Source organism: Maylandia zebra, linkage group LG16, assembly GCF_041146795.1.
Source record: "Maylandia zebra isolate NMK-2024a linkage group LG16, Mzebra_GT3a, whole genome shotgun sequence".
Taxonomy (NCBI): Eukaryota; Metazoa; Chordata; class Actinopteri; order Cichliformes; family Cichlidae; genus Maylandia; species Maylandia zebra.
Genome location: NC_135182.1, coordinates 18,740,018 through 18,762,166, shown reverse-complemented (window position 1 = coordinate 18,762,166; position 22,149 = coordinate 18,740,018). Strand labels below are relative to the sequence as shown.

The 22,149-nt window shown below is 39.9% G+C and overlaps 1 protein-coding gene across 1 annotated transcript; it reads right to left on the bottom strand.

The window, feature by feature from the left end:
- Nucleotides 1-60: 60 nt before the first annotated feature.
- On the bottom strand, nt 61-21,066 carry tbl1x (transducin beta like 1 X-linked). The gene is made up of 15 exons (XM_004557861.5): nt 20,693-21,066; nt 6,705-6,809; nt 6,126-6,271; nt 5,582-5,801; nt 4,890-5,022; nt 4,583-4,724; nt 4,416-4,479; nt 4,170-4,267; nt 3,669-3,729; nt 3,432-3,553; nt 3,272-3,346; nt 3,050-3,177; nt 2,458-2,623; nt 2,273-2,374; nt 61-2,119 (listed from the first exon to the last, which is right to left on the bottom strand). Exons 2-15 carry the CDS (start codon nt 6,760-6,762, stop codon nt 2,093-2,095), a joined length of 1,542 nt encoding a protein of 513 aa, XP_004557918.1. The 5' UTR covers nt 6,763-6,809; nt 20,693-21,066; the 3' UTR covers nt 61-2,092.
- Between the last annotated feature and the right edge of the window lie 1,083 nt (nt 21,067-22,149).

Below are 22,149 nucleotides of genomic sequence, written 5' to 3'. Positions count from 1 at the left end.
ATATGTTAATGAGCTCAAGAAAAAAGGGGGAAAACACACAATTCAAGACAAAGGCTTGAGTTCTGTTATCAAAATAGAGTAATTTATTTGAGACACTGAATGACTTCAATGTTTTTTTTTCTTGGAAACAGGTGACAGACCCTGGATCAGGGTGAAAAAGATAGTAGCCGTCACAGCGCTTATTCCATATTGGGCTCCTTAGCATGCCAAGAATGGCCACTGACCTACAGCCCAATGCTCAGTCTGACACAGACAATAATGGCTCTTAGCAAATTAAAAAAAAAAATGTAGTCAAAAAAAAATTAAACACCCATTAGTATCCAATTGTGACATTAAAAAAAAAACAAAAAAATAAAAACAAATAGTTGGACCTTGACTTTCAGCAAAATGTGATTTTTTTTCTGAGCCCACCGATACAAAAGTGCACTTCATGTTGCTCCTGCTGAAGCTGACAAAAAGTGAGACAAAAACAAATAAAATCAAACAATAAAATGAAATTTAAAAAAATATTAAAAGCTAAAAAGGCAAATCAAAGTGGTAGCAGGTTCGCTTGAAGATACTTTTACTTTACATCCAAGCAGGCAGACATACTGCTCACAACACATTTCAAGCTCAGCACACCTGAAAAAAAATTTAAACAACAGCAAGGCTTTTGCATAAAATCCACCTCCTGGTCAAATGATCAGAATTTTCAGTAGGCTGATCAGAGGAAAAGTGCCAGAGAGGAACCATGCTAATAATAAAACAAGCTGCAGAAACTTTCCTTGCTTGTCTGCTTGGCAGTTACAGGTTTGTGAGTCCCGTGATGACTTGTTTTACACACAAAACAGAAATAAAAGCAGCAGGCTAAGTAGGATCGTGATGACTGCTAAAATCTTTAACAAGAGAACTTCCCAAATGCAGATGATGCGGTGTACATTTCCTCCATGGCTTTTAGTGATCAGCAGAGAAGAACAACAATGCTCAAGCCATTTTCCTTGATGTTTTTTCTGTGATTCACTTAACGAAAAGTAAGCTCGATCAAATGGATACGACTGGCAGATTTCAGAAAGGCTGCAACATAAGAAGCTCATGAGATATGCACTTCATTTAAAGAGTGGTCTTGTCTTGAATTATCAGCAAAGATCTGATAGCTCTAGCCATTAAAAAGCCCCTACAGGATTGCAATAAAGTGTGCTGTATATAAACATATATACACAGTATATAAGTCTGTGTATGAATCTAATTTACATCTTTACATTCTTTAAATTTACATCTAGAGTGGCAGATAATTCTCTGTATAAAGCACACTTTTCACATCTTGTCCACAGAATGACGTTTTCTGACGACTGAATCGAACAGGTCATTTTTGGAAGTTAGGACAATTTCTTGGCAGGCCTTTCCTTTTGTGTTGTTGAACCTGATGTTAAAAAGGAGCTAAGAACTACCTCATAGCGGCACATTCAGTTTGATTTTCAAAAATCCATCTGTGGAAAATAGATACAAAAAAAGAAAAGACGGAGGAACAAAGGAAAAAAGAAAAGAAAAGGAAGAATTACTCTTGAAACAAACGTTTCTCCACTGGGGAGAAATTAAGCACTGTGTCAACAGACAGCAGCAGTGCTTCAGTTTTCAGTATCAGCTACTTTCGTTGTGTTACTTCATTACGACATGAAGTTCCTCGCAATTTGTTTCCTCTCACAGCCAAACACCAGTGTCTCAATAACACTTTTGTCTTTATATATCTCGGCTCATCCGTGTTTCTACCCTCACAACCCGAAAACGGTGGACCAGTGGCCCGTGGGGATCGCAGCACTTCATCATAAGGAACCATTTTAATACATGGATGCACCCAGCGAGTTGTGTCCAGTCTAGGGGAATCTCTTAGCCAGCTTCCGCTATGTCTCAAACAGGCTTCTCATAAAATACACACATCGACTGGAGGGTGCGCTGAATTCAGTTGGAGTTAAAACCGCTGCAGTGATCTGGTTTTATTCCGGTGAGAGTTTTCATTCAGTTCACCTTTACAGCCTTCCTTGAGCAATGAGTGTGTGTTTGCTGATGGCAGGAGAAGGCATTTTTCTCCACAATCCAGGATTAATCATCAAGTGGGCTATTTTCGGAGATCGAGAACACAAACCTAGAATGTCAAAATAAATAAATAAAAATTAGATAGCTTTAATATTACATTTCAAGTCTGCATTTTTACTCGCTGTTCTTCAAATATTGGTCGTGAGAGCTTTCTGACATTTTTGTTTTATTTGAAATTAAAACTAAAATCAAAACAGCTTACCGAGCCGTCTGAGGCACTGGCACCAACTTTGTCTCCGGTGCTGTTCCAGCACACCTCGAAGATGCCGCCAGTACCCCTGTAGCTGTGCACCAAGGCTCCAGTCTGAAACAAAGCCACAAACAAATGACAATTAATTGTCTCTTCTCTGTCGTTTGGCACAGTATAAATTCCAGTCCGGCTCTTACCGTAGTATTCCAAATGTGGACACATTTATCAAAGGAGCCGCTGGCTAGGTGTTTGCCATCAGGGCTGAAGGCCACGCTGTAGACCGGTTCCTGGTGCCTGGTCAGTGTATGAATACAAACTCCTCGTTCAACATCCCACAGTCGCACTGTAGAGTCAAAAGAAGCGCTGTGTGGAGAACAGAGGATAGGAATCAGATGGTTAAGCAGCATCAAAGCATCCTAATAATCAGTTTCTTCAATAAATGCTAGTTTTTATTTCCACTGCTTTATATTGCAGAGGAAGACACGGGAAAAAAAAATTCCATTATTGAAAGCTACCCATTTGCATCATTTCAGTTTTTAAAGGCCATGTCCTAACCTATTTCACATTGCCTGTTATATCAAACTCTAAATTTACTGAAGACTAAAGTAAATGCAGAATGAGACATAGTTTCTTATCATCAAGAAGCATCGGGGCTTGTGGCCTTCGCAAACAGATCTATAAGGTTCAACATACACACAGCTCATAGTGAACACAACAAGCCAGGACTTCATTAAAAGTTGACCCGTGTGATCGGTATTGAATGAGAGTTATATATAGTCAATCTCCTACCTGGCAAGCATGATGTTGGCGTTGGGGTTATTTGTGCTGGGGCCTGTGGGGCTCCACTTGATAGTGTAGATTTCTTTACTGTGAGCCTGGAGGTCATGGACACATGACTCCTGCTTCATACTCCAAATCTGCACGTGAGGGGAATGGCAAGAGCAAAGTATGTATGAATACAAATCAATGTGTTTGTTTTCTTTAACCTCCAAGACCGGAGACTGGTCTTACCTTTAAGGTCATGTCATCCGAGCAGGAGGCAAGCAGCATACCTGATGGGTCCCACTTAATGGCATTAACTTCATTCTGCAAAACAACGCTCATTAGCATGTATGTTGAGGTAGAACTAAAGTTAGTGTGAGAGAGAGATGGGGTCAGAAAAGCTGCTCACCGTGTGGCCCTGGAAAGTCTTGAGGGGGCGGTCGCTGCCAAGTCGACATACGTGGATGCACATGTCTGTGCTGCAAGAGGCAAACGTGGTGTTGTTCTGCCAGTCAACATCCAGTGCTGGGGCTGTGCACAAATCCATACTCATTAGGGTTGCACGATCGCAACTGAGCAGCAGTCACTTTGTATCATATTCATTATCTATAACAGTCATTTATCTGGATACATGAATTCGCTTTACCTGAGTGGAAAGGGAACTGCTGTTTGGCTTCTCCTGTGTGTGCGTCCCAAATGATTGTCGTCTGGAAAAGTTACAATTGCATTTTAAAACACAAGCTCAACTTTTCTGCACAAATGCACATGCCTCATCTGTTGTTCGATGGTCCATAAACCCATCTGCAGTTAATGTCACCGACTCAGTTTGCTTAACCTTTCTTGGTAAAATTTTACTCCATTCCATTTGATTAAATGTCTGTTGTGCTATAAAAAAGACAAATTAATCGTAAAAGACAGATAAGAAAATTTAATGTGGGAGCCAAAAATTTCAGGCTTCTTTCCCTGTTTTTAATACTGTTAAGAATTTTAGGCTATGGATATGAGAAAATGATATGTCAGAGATTTAGTCTTTGTCTGATGAGCAAAAAAAGGCTGGTTTGAAACAAAAAAAGCAAACAAAACCCCCCAAAACACAAGGATATTATTAGTGAAAGACAAATCCACGCCTGGGGATCTTTAGGAGTACCTTATCTACACCAGCGCTGAGAATACAGTTCCCCTTCTTGTTCCACTTGAGTGCAAATATGGGCCCTTTATGTTGACCCAATGTGCTTGCCAGATTTCCTAATGGATAAGAGTAATATCAGTTTCTCTTAGAAAAGATCCCTCACAAAATTGTCACGAAGGTTACATTTTTCACATCAACAATGTCAAAAAATAAAAATCTAATGGCAAAAGAAACAACAATGTGTGACAATGATGGAGGACATACCATCCTTTGTCCATATCCTGGCAAATCCATCATACGAGCCTGTTGCCAGGAGAGTCCCATCGCTCTGTTGGACGACAACATAACAGAACTGTTACCTGACGGCACTGCCTGTTTACCAGATGGTAAAGGTACGAGAGGAAAGATGTGATGTATGATCTGAAACCTACATTCCAGTCTAGGGAGGTGACATCTTTGTTGCTGGGGACATCCTGGCCACCTTCTCGGATACAGTGGCGCAGCACCAGCTGGGTGGAGATCGAGTTATTATTCTCGTTCAGGTTCCAGATCCTGGCAGTGGAGTCCCCCGAACTGAACCAACCAACATAACAGGAGGCGGTCAAATGATTGTGGAAATACAACCTATCAGCAGTGTTTTTTTATAAAGCTAGATGTCTTACACCACAGCGTAAATACAATACAGTACGATTCATGCAGGATGAATTAAGATGTGTTTCAGCACAGACAGAGACTGACCCTGAGGCCAACAGATCGCTGACAGGGTTCCAGGCGCAGATGAAAACTTCAGACTCGTGGCCTCTGAGTACTGTAGCTTTACTGGCTGGTATCTCAACATCCACATCCATCTCCATAGGCTCACTGTGGTTATCTGAGGAGTGGACAGATACATATTTTATGTACATTAACATACACGCAAAACACAGATTTGCCTACAATTCTCAGCAAGTTTTAAGCATTGTGTAGATTTACCATTAATGTTTACAGTATTTAGTTTAGACAATTGTCAAAGGAGGTGAATATATTACTTTTCAAGCAACAGGGGGCCAACAAAGAAAATCAGTAATCTATTCAAAAAAGTCAACTAAAGTATATATTGATGTGCTTCAACTACTATGACATCTCTAATTTTAAAAGCAACTCTCAAGCTGTTATATTCCAGTAAGAAGACTCTGACCTATGCATCATATATTACTTCACACATGTTGGGCAATGGAAAATGGCTATCACTGCTACAGACATAACTGAATATACAGTAACTGACTGTGAGCTTGACACACATCTGTAACACAATGAGGTCACATTAACAGATCTCAGAAATGTATTACATGAGTCACCATTTCTGTCATGACTCAGATATTTGGGTTAAAGTTAAGAGACAAAATGTGGTGACTGTAAGCTGCGACCAACGATATTAATGTTCAACTTACTCATGTTGTGAGTACCATTCTCCTCGCCATTGACAGTGGCTTCTCCATTTTTTGGCGCATTGGACTGGATTCCAGAGGTTGAAGCTGTTATGGTACAGGTGGTCTGCTGCTGGGCTAGTCTGTCGCGGAAGGCCTGCTGCCGCGTCTGCACCACATCTGGCATCACCGCGTCAATGAGCGACAGTGACTCAATCGGTCGACCGTCAAAGACCGTGCCGTCCTGTCATCACAAGAGGAGTTAAGAACGCATGGTGGAGGGGTGTGGTTTTTAATTAGTGACTCGTCTCGTTTCCCTGATAATCGTCAATTACAAAGGTGAAGAGTGCTTCCTAATTGGCAGCCTAATACAAACACACTTCAGGGCTTCTTCCAGTACAAGACGACGTAAATGTGTGTGTGTGTGTGTGGGGGGGGGGGGGGGGGGGGGGGGATAAGCACTTGCAGTTACCCTAGCGAGTCGGCATCAAGATCAAAGTCTGTCTTTGTATCATTAAGCAACAGAAGACATCTGTGGGAGTCAGTAACAGCAGGTCCCAGCCCTCACCTCATTAATGCTGATTTCTGCCTCCACATACTGGAGTCCTTTCTGCAGGATAGAGATGAGAGCAGCAGGGGGCACTAGTGTTCCATTGATGTTGGATTGGCTGATGTGGCTCTCAATGCCAAAGGTGAATGCTGAGTGGGAGAAACCTGAAAACAAAACACCATTCACATTCATTAACAGCAGAGTGCCAAGCACAAGATGTGCACAAACACAACACAAATATTCAAAGAAAAGTCTTGTCTGATCCAATCAAAGCTAAGAGTAATTGAATACAACAACAAAATGGAATAACAAGCATGACATTTGAGAGTACAATAAGGCATGCCAATTTTCAGTGTTGACCTCTCAGAGCTGCTAGTAGCTTGTACACTGCCAGATGGCTTCAGACAGTCTCAATAAACAGTAATAAAAGACAACAGCTAGGGTTTCGGGACTGATCCAGATCCTTTAAATTCAGATCCCTGAGTATAATAGCATGCTGATATTTCAAGAGCAATGCAACACTGTGTTTTCACATGGTGCTTACATCCTAAATTTACAAAGAAGAAAAAAAAAAAAAAAGACATTTGAGAGGCAAACCTGACTCTTGGAGATATCTGTAGACCAAGAAGTTCACTTCGTCGCTGGTAATACTCATCTTAGCCCAGTGAAAGGAGGCGGTATGTTGGAAGGCTGAGCTCACTCCTGAGAAGAGATCAAGATTGGGATCTGAGATTAATATTTAGGTCTGTGCTCTGGCATGTGACATTTACAAATCCATAGTTTTATTGACCCGAATGCCATTTGGCATCTCCTACTGGTAAAAATAGTTACACAATGTGTCTTTGCATAGTGATACAGCTATGCGCAGACAAACAAACACACGCACGGGAAAGCCCTCACTTCCACTTCCTGTTAGTTCATTCACACTCTGGTCTTAACCACTGCTGCATGACTCGATCCTCTGATGTTGTTAAGCGCTGGATTAGTTCCTCCCAAAAATCTACATTCAGAACAAAAAGCAAGTAGATGGAATAAGCTTTGATTTTAGGATATCAAGCATGACTCTACTGCCCATCTAGTGACTTAAAATTAATCATAGCAGCCCACCTAACCTTCCAGTTTAAACAAATACAAGTATTTAATAACAGTACTTACGTTAACAATTAAATCAAAATGGAGTAACATTGTTAATTCTAACAATTTTTGGTTGCTGTACTGTTCATAATCTCCCACATGCTTTACAAGAACAGAGTAAATGAAGCTGGAAAAAAACCTTGTATATACACCCACAGAAACAATGTAAACACACACAAATTTATAGTAAACACCACAAGAACGAAAATGTCAGAGCAGCAGACAACAAAGCAAAGGAACCAAATTAAACCTGGGAATGCACAAAGACACACATCTAACCATTTCCTGCTCTCCCAATAAGAAGTAAACAGATGGACATTTCACCATAAAGAGACATAAAGGGATGCTGTCAGCTATGAAGACTGCATGGCTGTCCAACTTTCATTCCATACACTATCCAGGCCCACTCAAGATTCCCTTCGGTAGCATAGCAACAAGAGAGATCGAGCAAAATAGACAGAGCGGTGTTGTCCCAATTACCAGTGGGCATAAAGCCAGAGGGCTTGAACATTTTACTCAACATGAATTATTCACTCTTTCACCTTGGTATATTCTTTCAAATTGGGTCTACCTTTGTTGTAGCCCCATAGAGATGCCGAGGACTGGAATAATAGCTACCTCTAACTAGTGCAGCAAGCTTCTTTTATATTTTTGAACATAAAAGACTATGTCATTATACTCTGAGCAAAGACGCTCGCAACTGCAAAACATACACCTGAATGTCAGAAGCATTACATGGACAACAGTTTTATTCTCATTTCATCGATTGCTGAAGCATATGATAATGACAGACACATTTCACTCAAGGTAAGAGTTCTTTTACCCTCTTCTTCCAAAGAATAAACAATGCTAAGCTTGTCTACCTTCATCGATGTACCCAGTTCTGGCCCACAGCCCTCGTGTTTCCCCTTTAGCTAATTAGCTTACATATGGGACTAAGACAGACTAGCCACATCAAAGCGTTCAGCCACTGCTCCCAGGGCCTCTATAGCTACATACCAAACAACTGGAAACATCATCAAATGGGAGTCTAGAGAGAGAGATGCTGGTCTCATCAGCAGCACCAATAAAGCCTCTATCAGATGGGCACATGATGCAACCGTCCATTACACAACACGCTGTGCATTCAAGACTCCTTTGACTAAACACTGGGCCTAACCAGAGAAGATGCCAACCTCTGTCCTGCAAAGGTTTATCAGTTCAGATGAACTCAGATAAGCACAGAAGAAAAACATGAGACATCCAAACTGATTGTACGCTTACAGGATCGTAGGATTTGTAGGACTTATTAGAGGGCTGTCTAATGTGCTTAGCAACATGCAAATAAAATCAAACACATTGTTGATCGTAAACCACACGGCTCAGTTTGAAATAGAAATCTGATTCATGTCACTTATTGCACAGGTAAGAGAAAAATACTCAACAATGAAACACGTAACCCTACTTTGTGAAATGCTTTCAGTCTCTCAGCTGGCAGATTTGATTAATGTCCTGTCAATCAACGGAAACAAAGCAGCAAATTGCACTCCAGCAAAACCAGTCTTCATGTGGCAAATACACATACGAGAAATCAGATGACGCATCTGAAATACAAATCAGCGTGTGAGCAACAGTTACAGAAATACCCATCTGTTTTCTATATTAAGCTACCATTATCATCTTAAGAGTTTCCTGTCTTCACTTCGTCTTAGAGACTGTATTAAAACGGACAAAAAAAATAAAACCTCATCACAACGAACATGCCTGCATGGTGATATTGACACCATTTACAGGCGGAAGAAAAATATAGCTCTACAATCGTATCAACTCTGTCAAATGGAAAACATGTGACTGCAAAGCAAAAAATAAAAATAAAAATGGAAATTGCTAGAGTTGATAAAAATCACCTAATGGGTCAATTATGAGCATCCCTGCTGAGGACATCAGGCTCACTGCAGCCACTCTCACTATACTGCCTCTAAGACGACACCCTCATAATCCACCTTTGACCATCACACTAAACCAAACAAAGCCTGCTTAATGCCTCCTTAGTGTTCACATAGCATGTTATTGTTTCTGAATTCATGATATGTTAATGCGAAGCGATGTGCTAATCTGAATTCATGTGCATATCCCTGTATACCAGCACACTATGACCCAGACCTCAATTCAGCTCTGATTTCTGCTCAATTTATGGTCGTGCGTGGATGTCGAGTGTAGCTCTACGGCTACACAGATAACATAATTACTGGATTGAAACCAACGCAGATGCTGGAGTGCAGTCCTTCAGAAAGCCAACAGTATGTTGCCTGACTGATGACATTACAAGATTACAGCAGGTTTAAAGCCAACTGGTTGAAAAGCTGATTAAAATAGGAAAGTGTGAGTGGTGAGTGTGCACCACAAAGAAGAAGAATCACAAAATTACAAATGAATACATAAATAAGAAGCACACATTAAAAACATAAACAATGGCTGCAGAGAACAGTCTATACGTTTAAATTATAAATTGTGTCTTCTCTGCAACAGAGCGAAAGCCAGAGAACCAACAAGAGCCAAAACTGAACAAAGTAGCACACATTACTGGCTGTCCCCAAGTGACACAGTGGCAACATGTAGACACGGGTCTGGTTAGCTCTGTGCAGCAACAGCACAATACTAAAGCAATATTGTGCCAGGACTGTGCCTCTGCTGCTGGCTAAAAAACGTGACAACAATGCCCAGCAATGCTGTGGCTGAATGCTTCGAGATATTTTCAGTGTTGAAATAGACAACTTAGACTTTTGCCAGTATGTTTTTCTGCCCAGTTACTGCATAGTTGATTTATTTATCCAGGTACTACAGCTTTGGATTTGATCTTATCATAGCAGATAATGTGAATGTAGAAATAGCAGGTACTAGCTGATACTCAAAGACTCACAAGAAATATGAAACTGGATGTCAGATATAAGGACAGATGTCTCTTTTCTTTTCCTTTTTATTCTTTTTGCAGAAAGACCAAGGATAGTCAGCACCTAACACTTCCCTCTACAGACGCTCTGTCGATAAATTAGTACATTCCTAAGAAACAGACATGACTAACATATGATGCAATTCACAGAAGGTGGCAGTGTTGGGGGAGGGGGAACTCAAATTGTCATGCTATGCTGTTACAGCGTTTTTCCAACTTCCTTGTTTTGAGCTTCACATTTTGAACTGTGACCACAGAGGGATATCAGATGAAAGACTGGAGAGTAGTATGAAAGCTGGTCAAATCTTAATTTGTATGAAGTCAAATTTCAAATTAGAGACTTTTTTTTGGAAAAGGGGTGGTTATAAAGCTCAGAAACCTGCTTCAATACATAAACCAAGAGTTTTAAATATCAAGCTGCTCTAAACTGTGCAAAAACAGATCAACAACAAAATATTGATATTCCCCTTAAGGAAAATGAAAGGATTACATATGAAACCGTTTAAATGCAACTATTTGAGCATTTAAAACAGCATGTGTTGATTTAAATGTGCATAGATAGAAACAAAAATTCACAGCAAATTGAATAATACCTTGTGCAGAAATCTTAGATCTTTTCCTGTGAAAACCTCACTAAAAATCCAATCAAATGCTTTCTGAACATCAACATTTGGCTGTAAAAAAAAAATAATAATAATAATAATAATACAGCAAAGAAAAACACACAGGCATCTCCTACACATGCAGGCTGGAATAGAACGATGTTAAAAAAAAACCCCTGCATACCACGGACCCCATTTTCTCCTGAACAGTCAACTCCTGACAGATGTGCAAACAAGACCTGGAAACAGCAGCCATTTTCTCTTGAACTGCTCTGCTGAGTAAAACCCGCCTTTGAAGCTTCTGGTTTGGGCTGCAGTCTGGGGTGTGTGTGTGTGGGGGGGGGCAAAGGGGACAGTGGAGGGGTGCATTGTGATAATGATCCCCACACAGGTAATCACAACAACAACAACCATTTGTGCATTGTCCTTTGCCTTTCTCAGTGACTCACTAAATGACAGTCAATGTAGGTCGGCAAATGATGGGGGATGGTAGCCTTCGGTCTCTAGGGGAAACACTTCTCCCATGCTTGCTATGGGTGGAAACACTTAATGTTTACCAGGGGTGGCCAGCCAAGTGCAATGGAAGTCTGCAGGTTTTTCATTCCAACCAGTGACTACACCCACACATTACAACACCTTTGGATGAGTGCATCTTACACGTGAAATTACCTGTTACAGTAATGAGTTGCGGAAAAGAAAAAAAAAAAAAAAATCTTTAGGCTCTCCAAGCCATGGTTGGCCATGCTTGGAACTACAAGGACTGGGCTACTAGATCTTTCAGCATGATGAGTCATGAGGCTGAAGCAGCTGGCATAGTTGTGTGACCACTGCAGCTTCTGTCTGCCTTTTTTTTTTTTTTTTTCCTTTTTGAAGTCTACATGCAAGCATGTCTGCATAGGTTGTATACCCATACACCTTCACTCTGTGTAACCAAATACCTTTGCAAATGGACACAAACATGATACCATGAATCCCACATAACACATTAATGAGCGCATTCAGTCCCACTAGAGCTTCATCAAACACACCCAATCCTATGATCCTCGCAAATTACAAGTCAAATTTGAACTCCTTATTAGACACAGCAATATGAGTGAATTTGCACTCGCAAGAGAGACACTGGAAAAGAGGGTTTCTCCCTGGGAAATGATTGGAAAATGGCAACAGACTAAGGATCACTGATGGAGCCACCATAATTGTTTCCATTCAGGACCCAAGATCCACCCTCATGCAAAACTCGTCAACATCAAATAAAAATGTCATCTCTCACTTGCATACGGGTGACATTTAGTTTTCTCAGTTGAAACCAAACTAGTATTATAGTGTTCAAAGAAGGAAATTCCCAGGTGTCTTCTCTATTAGCGCAGACCCTACATTTGTAACCATAAGAGAGCAAAACATCAATTATTTTAATAAACAGAGCATATGACTCAAAAGAAGATGAATCTGTATTTTCATCATCAAAGAGTACACTCTAAAACTGCTTTAATTTTATAACAGAAGAGGGCTAAAATGACTGATTATTTCTAGTAAAAACATCTAAATGAGATCATCCATCCATCTCTCTCACACGTTACAAAATTATTAACTACTGTTAAGTCAAAATGTAGCATATTTATTCCTTAAAAATAAAAAGTGCTATATTACTCTAATCATTCTTAACAGCTTTTTATCCACTACATGAAACAACCTGCCCACACCTAGGCACATTCTTGCCTAAATGATTTTGGTCATTTTGGCTGATGACAGATGCATCATTTTGTCATGCAAGTACAACAAATTATTGCATATATTAAAATGTTACAATATCGGATTCGTTTAAAAGCATACAGCATGGAACTGGAAATAAATCTGATTACTGACAAGCTACACTGAAGACAAAATAACCAGGTTACTGGTAAGCTATTAATTTGGCGTCTCCAGATAAGCTTCTTTCATACATACAATCACACAAGCGTATCGAGAACTAGTCACTGTGGGGCATGCCTGTGTATATGGCTTTGTGGGGGTGGGTGGCGAATAAGTACATTGTGTGGAGAAGATTCTGGGACACAAAGCTTTTTTTTTTTTTCCCCTTCATGCTGAAGGCAGCACACAAACAACATAAAAATCCACCTTTCCCATTGCTCAGTTAGAACTTCACAAATTTATGTGGTTTTACATCTAGGCCAGTGCATACCAAGCGAAGCGGAGAGTGAATTATCTGCACGTCTGATAATAAACGCCTAAATGAATAATGAATAGAGCATTTGGAAGTGTTTTGGCTGTGTTGACATTACGCAAATGCAGCCATTGTCTACACCACTGACAGGAACTGAAAGTATTACATCTCTATGGGAGTGTACAGTATGTCTTAACAAGCTTTTGCATAAACACTATTTCACTACCCGAAAAAAAAAAGTAACCATTATAGCTTTTGTGTATTTATTCAATAGTAATAAAGAATCCTTAACAAGTTAGTAGTCATTTCAGAGGCCTCTGCAAGGCATTTCTTTTTCTTCATCAAAATGAGGATAGCACAAATGAGCTGTAAACACCGAGACACACCAGTGTAGGCAATACAAGTGTTGCTATGGTGACCAAAGGCTCTTGCTTCTCTGTCAACAGCTGCTCATGCCACCCTAAATACCCCCACTCTCCTTGAGCTTTCCTTCCATCTGACATCAGGGTCAAGCAAACAAGTCAGACAAGCGTGCTGAAAAACTGATCTTCATTCTAAGCCATCTCACGGCTTAGAATGAAGATCTAATGCGGCTTTAGCCAGCATTTACACCGTGTAACACTAACAGCAACACACCAAAGATTTCCCTTTGTCTGTGTCCTCCACACAGCATCTTCCATGCTGAACAACTGACTGCACACGAGCAATAAAAGTTTGGGACATTTTAGGGTTTCCTCTTGCAACCGCATGAGTATATGGGTCATGGAAATACACACAATTATAGACAGTCACAGAATACTACTACCACATTTTACAGAAGTACATTCATTTTTGCTTCTTGGCCAAAACTATGAAATTGTCTTATTGCGATATCCTGTTGCAATTTTAAGCATAAACGAAGAAAACAAAAAACTAAACACTGCTATTGCTGTGTAATAAAAACTGATCTTAAATACTGCTGCATATACATCCAGCTGCTGCATGATGCACTTAGCCTCACCTCAACTCTATTCTGTTTTTTTGAATGCCTTTATTAAGGCTTTCAGTTGGCGTGCATTTAAATGTCAGAGTTGCATGCATTAACTTTCTGCCTTCTACCATCTGTAGTTTGTGCTTCTTTGTTCCTCTACATGTCCTCTCTCATTGTGTCTTTCTGCAGGGATCTCTGGACTCAGAGCTGCACGCTCCTGGTCTTCAGATACAAGCCCTCTGAGCTCAGTGTTTGTCGTTTCCCTGTAGTCTTCTTTTCTATCTTCGCTTCTAGTGTCAAGCTTCAAGTGAAAGCTTTTTTCCCCCCTCCATCCCCGCTGTCACCACATGCTTGCTCAAAGAAAATCACTGGGTTTCTCTCTATGATATTGTAATTAGGACATATCATACCGTTCACGGTAATACCGGTATAATGTTGGGCAATGACAAGAAAATGAAATATCGCGATAGAATATGGGTAAAATGCGCATGCGCAGTGCCTTTGTTTTCATACGCACATGGCGAAAAAGGCACGGCGGCGACGGAGAATGACAAGGGCGAAAGCGGATCGTTGAATGAAACGGATGAACCAGAATTGGTTTGTAAAAATGCTGCAACTTCAGTGGTGTGGAACTGGTTTAGCTTTCGTCTGTCAGATACATAACAAAGCACTATTTTTGGTGGAGCATGCTAGCGGACCGTCATTATTACCGTTTTTTTTTTTTTTTGGAAAATACGGCACACTTAAAAATCAATCATTTGATTTTTCTGAAAATCGACAGTGCCCCTTATAATCCCGTGTGCCTTATGTTTGAATTCTGGTTGTGTTTACTGACCTCGAAACGATTTTATGTGGTACACGGTGCTCGAAAATCTGTCAAATGTTTTAGTACGACTTTGCTAAGCTACAAACCCGCACCACTTGATGGATTGTTGGAGCATTACAGCTATCGTAGGCAGGAGCCTCCGGAGGGATACGTACAGTGCTTCAACATAATATTACCGTATTGCATGTGTATAAGCTCTTTTTAAGTTTTGTGGATATTATACTTCGTTATGCTGAGGATATGTCGGCCAATTTCCACTGGAAATGCCTTTAGGTTAAACTGTCAGCAAGGAATTTGCATTTGTACTGTTACATTTTTATATAACTTTAATGCAAAAAACAGCTGCTTGTTTAAGTGAAAATACATTGATGGGGTTTTTTTGCACTAATAAAATTGTGGAGTTGTAAAGTATTTTGTCTAGTGTCAATTATCGTCAGTTATATCGTTATCGCAAATTTTCAGATCTATATCGTGATAAATATTTTTGGTCATATCGCCCTGCTCTAATTGTAATGGCATTAAAATGGCACTGGTGTGATGCTCGAGCCATACTGCCTGCCTCAATCTCTGCATATAGCTACCTCACTGAACAGCTGTTGTCCACAAAGACAGTGCTGCTGTTGCAGCACTACTATTGCCAGCCCACAGAGAGAGCAAGAGAGATACCTTTCACCTTAATGCAAGTTTCCAACATTGTGGTACATGGCTGACAGCCCACCTGGCCCAAGCACCTACACACCACCTCCACAAATAAAATGGAAATCACTTATTATGAGGTGGATGTTGGCTAGTTGAATGAACTAACCTACATAACATGAGGCTGTCAACAAGTACTCTAAATTGGATTATATAATCAATATAATCTAACTATAAAATACATACAAATAAATAATATTCTTTGGAAAAACAAAAACGACAAGCAACACTGTTATGCCATTTGTCTTATCTTGCAAGCCACACATAATGCAATGCAGAGTTTCTACCAGTAAAGTTTTTAGACCCAGCAGCTGGGAACAGGACTGTTAATGTGGAAATATTTACCCACAATGTTGCACAGTGGCAGAGTGGAAACAGCAGAGCTGCTTGCTGCTTCAGATTTCAGACACACAGCTGCTGGTGCAAGGAAATACAGGGAGCAAACAATTAAGCCTACCACAATAAGGTAAATCTTAATGTGTTAAGTCACAACATTTCCCTGATTATTTTAATTTAGTTTTTCAAACTTCTTTATAGCTCTAACTACTAGAGGCTAAATTCAGTCATCAGGATCCTTACATTTTGCACTACACCAGCAGACAACCTAAAAGCATGGACAGAAGTTACAGCTTGTCACTATCAGTGACTGAAAATGAAATGTAAGTCCAGGGTCTGACAAGAGTGAATAATTCTGTAACAACCATGTGGTTTTGATGGCATGGAGTTCACAGCTGAGCTCAAGTGTGATTTGCACTCAAATCAATCTAAAAATAAACAACGTTAAATAAAATAACTATGTAAGACATGATGTCTCATTGTAGTGGTATGCCTGCTTGCAGACATGCTGCAGATACGTCTAATATGCAATAATGGTTTGAACCTGAGTGGATTTTGATAAAGGAATAACGAAATGTCTTTTTTGGCCAATTCTAACAGCCCTAACATCATCCAGTCCTTTTGAGAACTGTGGACTTTCAGTGTTACTGACAAAACCCAAGCATGCACACATATACTGCAGGGTTTCCATCAGCATACTGCAAACCCAGAAGCCCAAGCAACTGCAAAGTTTGAATTACAGCCTTTCAAGTGACTGGAATTATAAAGAGATTTTAAAAAACAAACAAACCAAAAACATACAGATGCTGATTTTTTTAAATAAATAAAATATAATTCAGAAACAACTGTGAATCCATCATAAGCAGGGGATTCTCTCACATATCAAATCGCAATATTCAATCAATATTTAAGCCCAGTTTCCAAAAGGTGCACAAGTCTTTGTTAAATGATGTAGCACGGAGTGGGGCTAAGATGATGATGACATACTTTGCATGCATAACTACACTGATTGCTCCACAAAAGATAAGATAAGCTTACGTGGCTGACTCAGGATGAAGATTAAGACGTAGGCAAAAAACACAATATGACCATCAGTAAAGAACTTTCCCACTCTGGCAAGTATGTGCTTGCACAACTTCCTGAAAAGTCATCCACCAACTATTTCTTCATTCATCCTTCTAAAAAGTAACAAAAAAAAAACCAAGAAAAAAAAAAATCAAGCAAGTCACACTTAAGAGATGTGATCATCTGCCTACAATTGAAAAGCGCTAAACATTAATACTTAAATTTTTAACAGATGCCTAAAGGGATATATACTTGCTCTACTTTTATTCTAAGTAGGGACAGAGGGAAGACACCATAGGCTGTAGCTCACACAATGATAAACAGCACCACCCTAACACCAAATGATGTCCAAATAAATAACTACAGCCTTCAACTAGTCAGTACTTGTATGGCAGTTATTTTAGAGTAACCACCAGTGCACCAGTTGGCTGGTCGCCACTGAACACTGCATGTCTCTTTTGAAGGGAGAGAATGGCCCACCTTCCCCCATGGTCTATCATAAATAAATACTGCTACAGAAATATTTGGACAGCCCAGTGAAGAGATTTGCAGCACCACAAGGCTGACACACAGGACTTCCTTGCCCTACTTATGAAGAGGGAATACATTTCTGTTTTTAATACAGTCTCATTGCACTGTGGATCTGATGTTTTCTTACAGTAGTTAGATATAAATAAGTTAAAAAAAATAAAATAATAATTGAACTATTATGTTTCATAGACTGTAGGCCATGAGATGGTTTTTCTTCTTCTTTTAAAACACAAGACCAGGTATTGCATGGAAGGTAAAAAGAACACCTTTCATCTCAGATCCTGTCACGAAGCAGCCTAACAATGTTATTTGGCTATGCCCCCTGAGGATTCAGTACAAATGGTAATTGTGTCAATTTATTGGAACGCCAAATAAAAAGACAGATAAATCCACTAAGAAAAGAAGGATTTAAAGTCTATATCATTACTCATACTTTATAGAGTATTAATTCTAATGCTGAACATTAGAGATTAATACAGGCAAAACACTGAAACTAAATCCTGGTGTTCTTTTACCAGGTGGCACTGAACCTGTAACTTTTGTAACTACTGTAATTAGAGTTCAACACAACTCATACAACAAAGGACAGGTTTTCACCACACGGTAAGCAGACTAGATTGGGTTATGGAGAAATTATTTTACATAGCGTGAATGATGTTATTAAATTTGGCTGGAGTAGCATTTTAATTCAGCCTCAATAAAGTCACGGACAATCTCAGCAACAGCTTGCAAGTTTATTTACTTGAAGTCCAGCATTTGGGGTGTTCTGAATTCACTTTGCTTCTATTGCTCATCTCTCTTCCTGCACTGACTCAGTGACCCCAATTCTAAAGCAGTAAATCACATTAAACTGCAGCAAGACTTGAATCTCCTACATGTTCGCTGTTGTTGCAGTGTTGCCCACCCCTTACTTTATATTGAGTCATCACAGTTGTCTTCTACATTCCCACCAACTACTGGACTGAAGTGGAGCAGCTGGTTGCAAAAACTGTTTAAGACACTCGTCACACCAGATCTTTAGAAAACAACACAGCGCAAGAAAGTGCATTTAAACAACTCAATCTAAAAGAATATCCTGCTTGACACTCAAACATTTTACACACCAGTCATACATGAGACCTTTTCTTTTTTCCCTTACTCTTTGTAAGTGACATTACATAAACAATTAATGATAATTTGGCATTACTATCCAGTGTGCACACACTCCATATGTATGGTAAATTTGCAAGGTAAACTATTAAGCACATAAAATAAACTATTCACAGTACAGGCTGGAAATGAGATTATAAGTGTTCGTTGTAGACGTGCCCCTCCTTATAAATTAGGTCATCAATGAGGATTGGGAAGCTACTAAACTGTAGCCTCAAAAAAAGTCTAGTTAAAAAAAGAAGGAAGAAAAAAAAAACAAAACAAAAAAAACAGACTTCTTCGTGTGAACTATGCCTCAAATTTCACAGGACCTTGGAAAAACCATTATAGAAATGGAAAATGCAAGAAAAGGAAGGAAAGCATTTTTATAGACCTGGGTGTTCAGCAAATTCAAAATCATAAAAAATGTCTCTAAGTAAAAGTAGACATTCCTGCTGCTATAAATAAAAAACCAGCAGAAACTCCTTGGTTTGAAGAAAAAAAAATTCACTGGATGACACTAAGACCAACTGTGAAGTATGGTGGAGGTAGTATTATGGATTGGGACATTTTTACTTCAAAGGCCACAATTAAGGCCCAACTGTGACATTTACTCTTACTGCTAGCAGTTCAAAAAGTGATAAACAAAACTGAGTTTAGCCTTCCATAACACTCCTAGTTTCTCATGTGGCCTCTTGGGAAAATTAATTGGCCACCCCGCCTTACAGTGCTTGAAGTAACAATGAAATTGACACAGTAATAAGAAAATTTACAAGAGAATGGCATGATTGAGATCAACGACCTCAAGCTTAGGAGAGGTTGGTTTATGACACAAGATAATCACCCAACGCCAAAAAAAAAAAAAAAAAAAAAAAAAAATTATGAACCAACAATGGAGAGGTTAAAACAGAAGAAAATTCCTGTTGTAGGGTGGCTGTGTTGGAGTCCTGCCCTAAAGGGAACTGACATGCTGTGACATGGCTGTTCAGCAAAAAATCCCAGAAAATATGTAACTCGTATTGAGATCAAATAACATTCAAATACTGCCACTAGGTCAACAAGAAATGGGAGCATCACATTGACATTACTTATGTGGGCCACTGAAGTAGAATCAGGTTACAGAATTTAAATAGCAGGGGTTTTAGCCAGTCCTGGCATCTGAATCTTTTTTATATAGCAACATTAACATTTTTGTTTCTCTTCTTGGTGAACCGGTACAAAAGCATGACTGGTCCACATGGCATAGAGCCTATCCTCTTAATTAAAAGAAGTCAATGTTTATCCTTGTTTTTAATTATCTTGGATATATTCAACTGGGAGAAGGCCAAAACTTGGAATAACCTGGATTAAGATGCACTTTGATTCTCTTAAAGCAGACAAGACTGTTGAAGCTGTATCCCATCATTCCAGGCACTATTTAGAGTCGTAAAAGGCAGGTCAAACCACGTTTCTCAATCTCTCATTTCTCTCCTAATGTAGTCTGTGCTTGTTGAGTGTTATGTAGACATGCATTATCACAATTTATATTCCTTCCTACACAGCAGAGTTTCTCTAAAAGCGTCTGCCTGTGCTGTGCTGCATGGTAGAAGGTCATAAGCTTAACAGTAACAATTTAAAACTGGAGTTATACAAGAGCATGAACTGGCCCTTGAAACTGGTGGCACTGTCTAGTACAGTTGAATTTCTCTCCCCTCCCCCACACATGCGCTTCCTAAGTCTGCATGACAATATAAATATGTATCATTCATGCTTTAGCTCAAACAAAATGACCTAAAGTGCAGCTTAATGTTGTTTGACTTCAGTAGCACATTTCCACCAAAGTAGACAAACTAATCAGTCACCACAATGGGACAACCTTGAACCTCTAAAACTTAAGTCTGTTTAGTAAAAGTAGTCCACAGGTCGGCTACATAAGGTTAAGCATGAGTATGTTTCTTTAAGAAAAACAACAATGTAGCAGAAAAGTAGGCTGTTTGAAAAATCATGAACAAAAGAGGCTAAATTAAAAGGCGCAAACGGGAATTTCAACACACGTGTGGAGTCAATGGGTGACTAAGCTTTGTGCCGGCAAGTATCCTCATAATCAACGCCGTAATCACCAATTTCTCAAAGTCATTATCCTCTTTGCTTTTAACCCACATAAACACACAAGCAGCCTGAATGCAGTGCTGCCCAAAACAGTGCCACTCGACCTTTACTTAGCTTACCTTTTATTGTGAGTGAACTCGTGGTGTCCGCCGCCACCTCTTCCTTCTTCTTCCACAAGGAGAACCTCCAACTTCAGCGAGCTAGCTACGACTTTCCTCCCATTTTGATTACCGTCACATTTCAAGTTCCGACCGCGGGTGTGAGTGTGTGTGTGACTCACTGCCGGCTAAATTTGCTGTGCTAACAAAGCGTGTTCACCCAGACACGCACGCGCGCGCGCACACACACGCACAACTGGCGGTAAAGTTGGAATAAACCCGGGTTTCTGTGGCTGAGGCTGCAGGCTACTCTCTGTAGAGTTTCACCCTCACCGTTCACTGAGAACAGGAGCAGAAAGAGACAGCAGCGAGCGCTAAACGGCAGGGAGAGAGAGACTTACACAGAGAATAGGAGAGAGAGAGAGAGGACGGGGGCGGGGGGTTGAAGGCTAAACTGTCTTTAATAAACCTGACTATTATAAACACGATCTATTCTGGGGTTAATAATCCAGGGACTGTTTTATCTCATTTGTATCTGATTGGCCTAATTAGCCAAATCAGCAGCCAAAGTGTCAATTTGTTAACACCTTATGGAAAATATACAGATACACGTGCTGTCTGGAACCTATGTGTGCCATTAACGCATAACTACTGTACACTTTGTATATTTGCGCACGTGTGGATTGAGCAGAGCGTGTATTAAATTTGACCCCCCTCCTCCCCCCATATAGATTAGGCGGGATAATTAATACCATTAAAACATGGCTCTCGAGCTTAAGTGCACTATGATATCTTGTTTCAGTTTAAGGACAGTGCGCTGAGACTACAGTGTAGCATGTTGTTGCCTATCTGGCCTCTCGGGGGCTCTTCCCATCCCCCCACACACCGCTATTTTTCGCCTGCCTGGTCACACAGCGGTTGATTAATTCTCCTTTCGCCTTGCTCAGTCATTCAGATTTGGAAAGTAAATAACAAGTTGACATCAGTGTGACACATTCCTTTGGTTACCGTATGTATATCAATACTTGCGCATCACATATTCCATACAAACGCTACAACTGCTCCAGCCTCAAACGAAATGGTGGTGTATTACGAGCTTTTAGTTGGTTGGCCTGCAAGCATACACGTGCACTTTGATATATTGAGAGATAGGTTAGAGAGAGAGGTTTGAAGGCCTCGTAATGCACAATAGTAGTGCAAAATAACCTTTTACATATACAACAGTGATAAAGAAAAATAATAAAATAAAATAAAAATAAGACTGGTGGTGTACAAAGATTTGGTGCAAATATCACTAATAAATATTATGTACACTATAACTCTAAGAAACAGCAATAAGAAGGTCTGATATTGAAATGCGTGTGGGGTTTTGGCAGGTGTGTTCACCTGTCACGAAGATGGAAGCTGTTGTACAGTTTCACATAGGCCAGTAGGAATGATATTCTGAAGTGTCCTTTATGGCAGCGAGGTTGAATAAG

What these genes read in the sequence shown, in the direction of transcription:
- tbl1x (XM_004557861.5), bottom strand. Translation starts at nt 6,762, where the DNA reads ATGAGTATTACCAGCGACGAAGTGAACTTCTTGGTCTACAGATATCTC. An exon ending in AGACTTTCCAGGGCCACACG is followed by an intron (nt 3,347 to 3,431) that starts GTGAGCAGCTTT and finishes GTTGTTTTGCAG; the next exon opens with AATGAAGTTAATGCCATTAA. An exon ending in TCCACATTTGGAATACTACG is followed by an intron (nt 2,375 to 2,457) that starts GTAAGAGCCGGA and finishes GCTTTGTTTCAG; the next exon opens with ACTGGAGCCTTGGTGCACAG.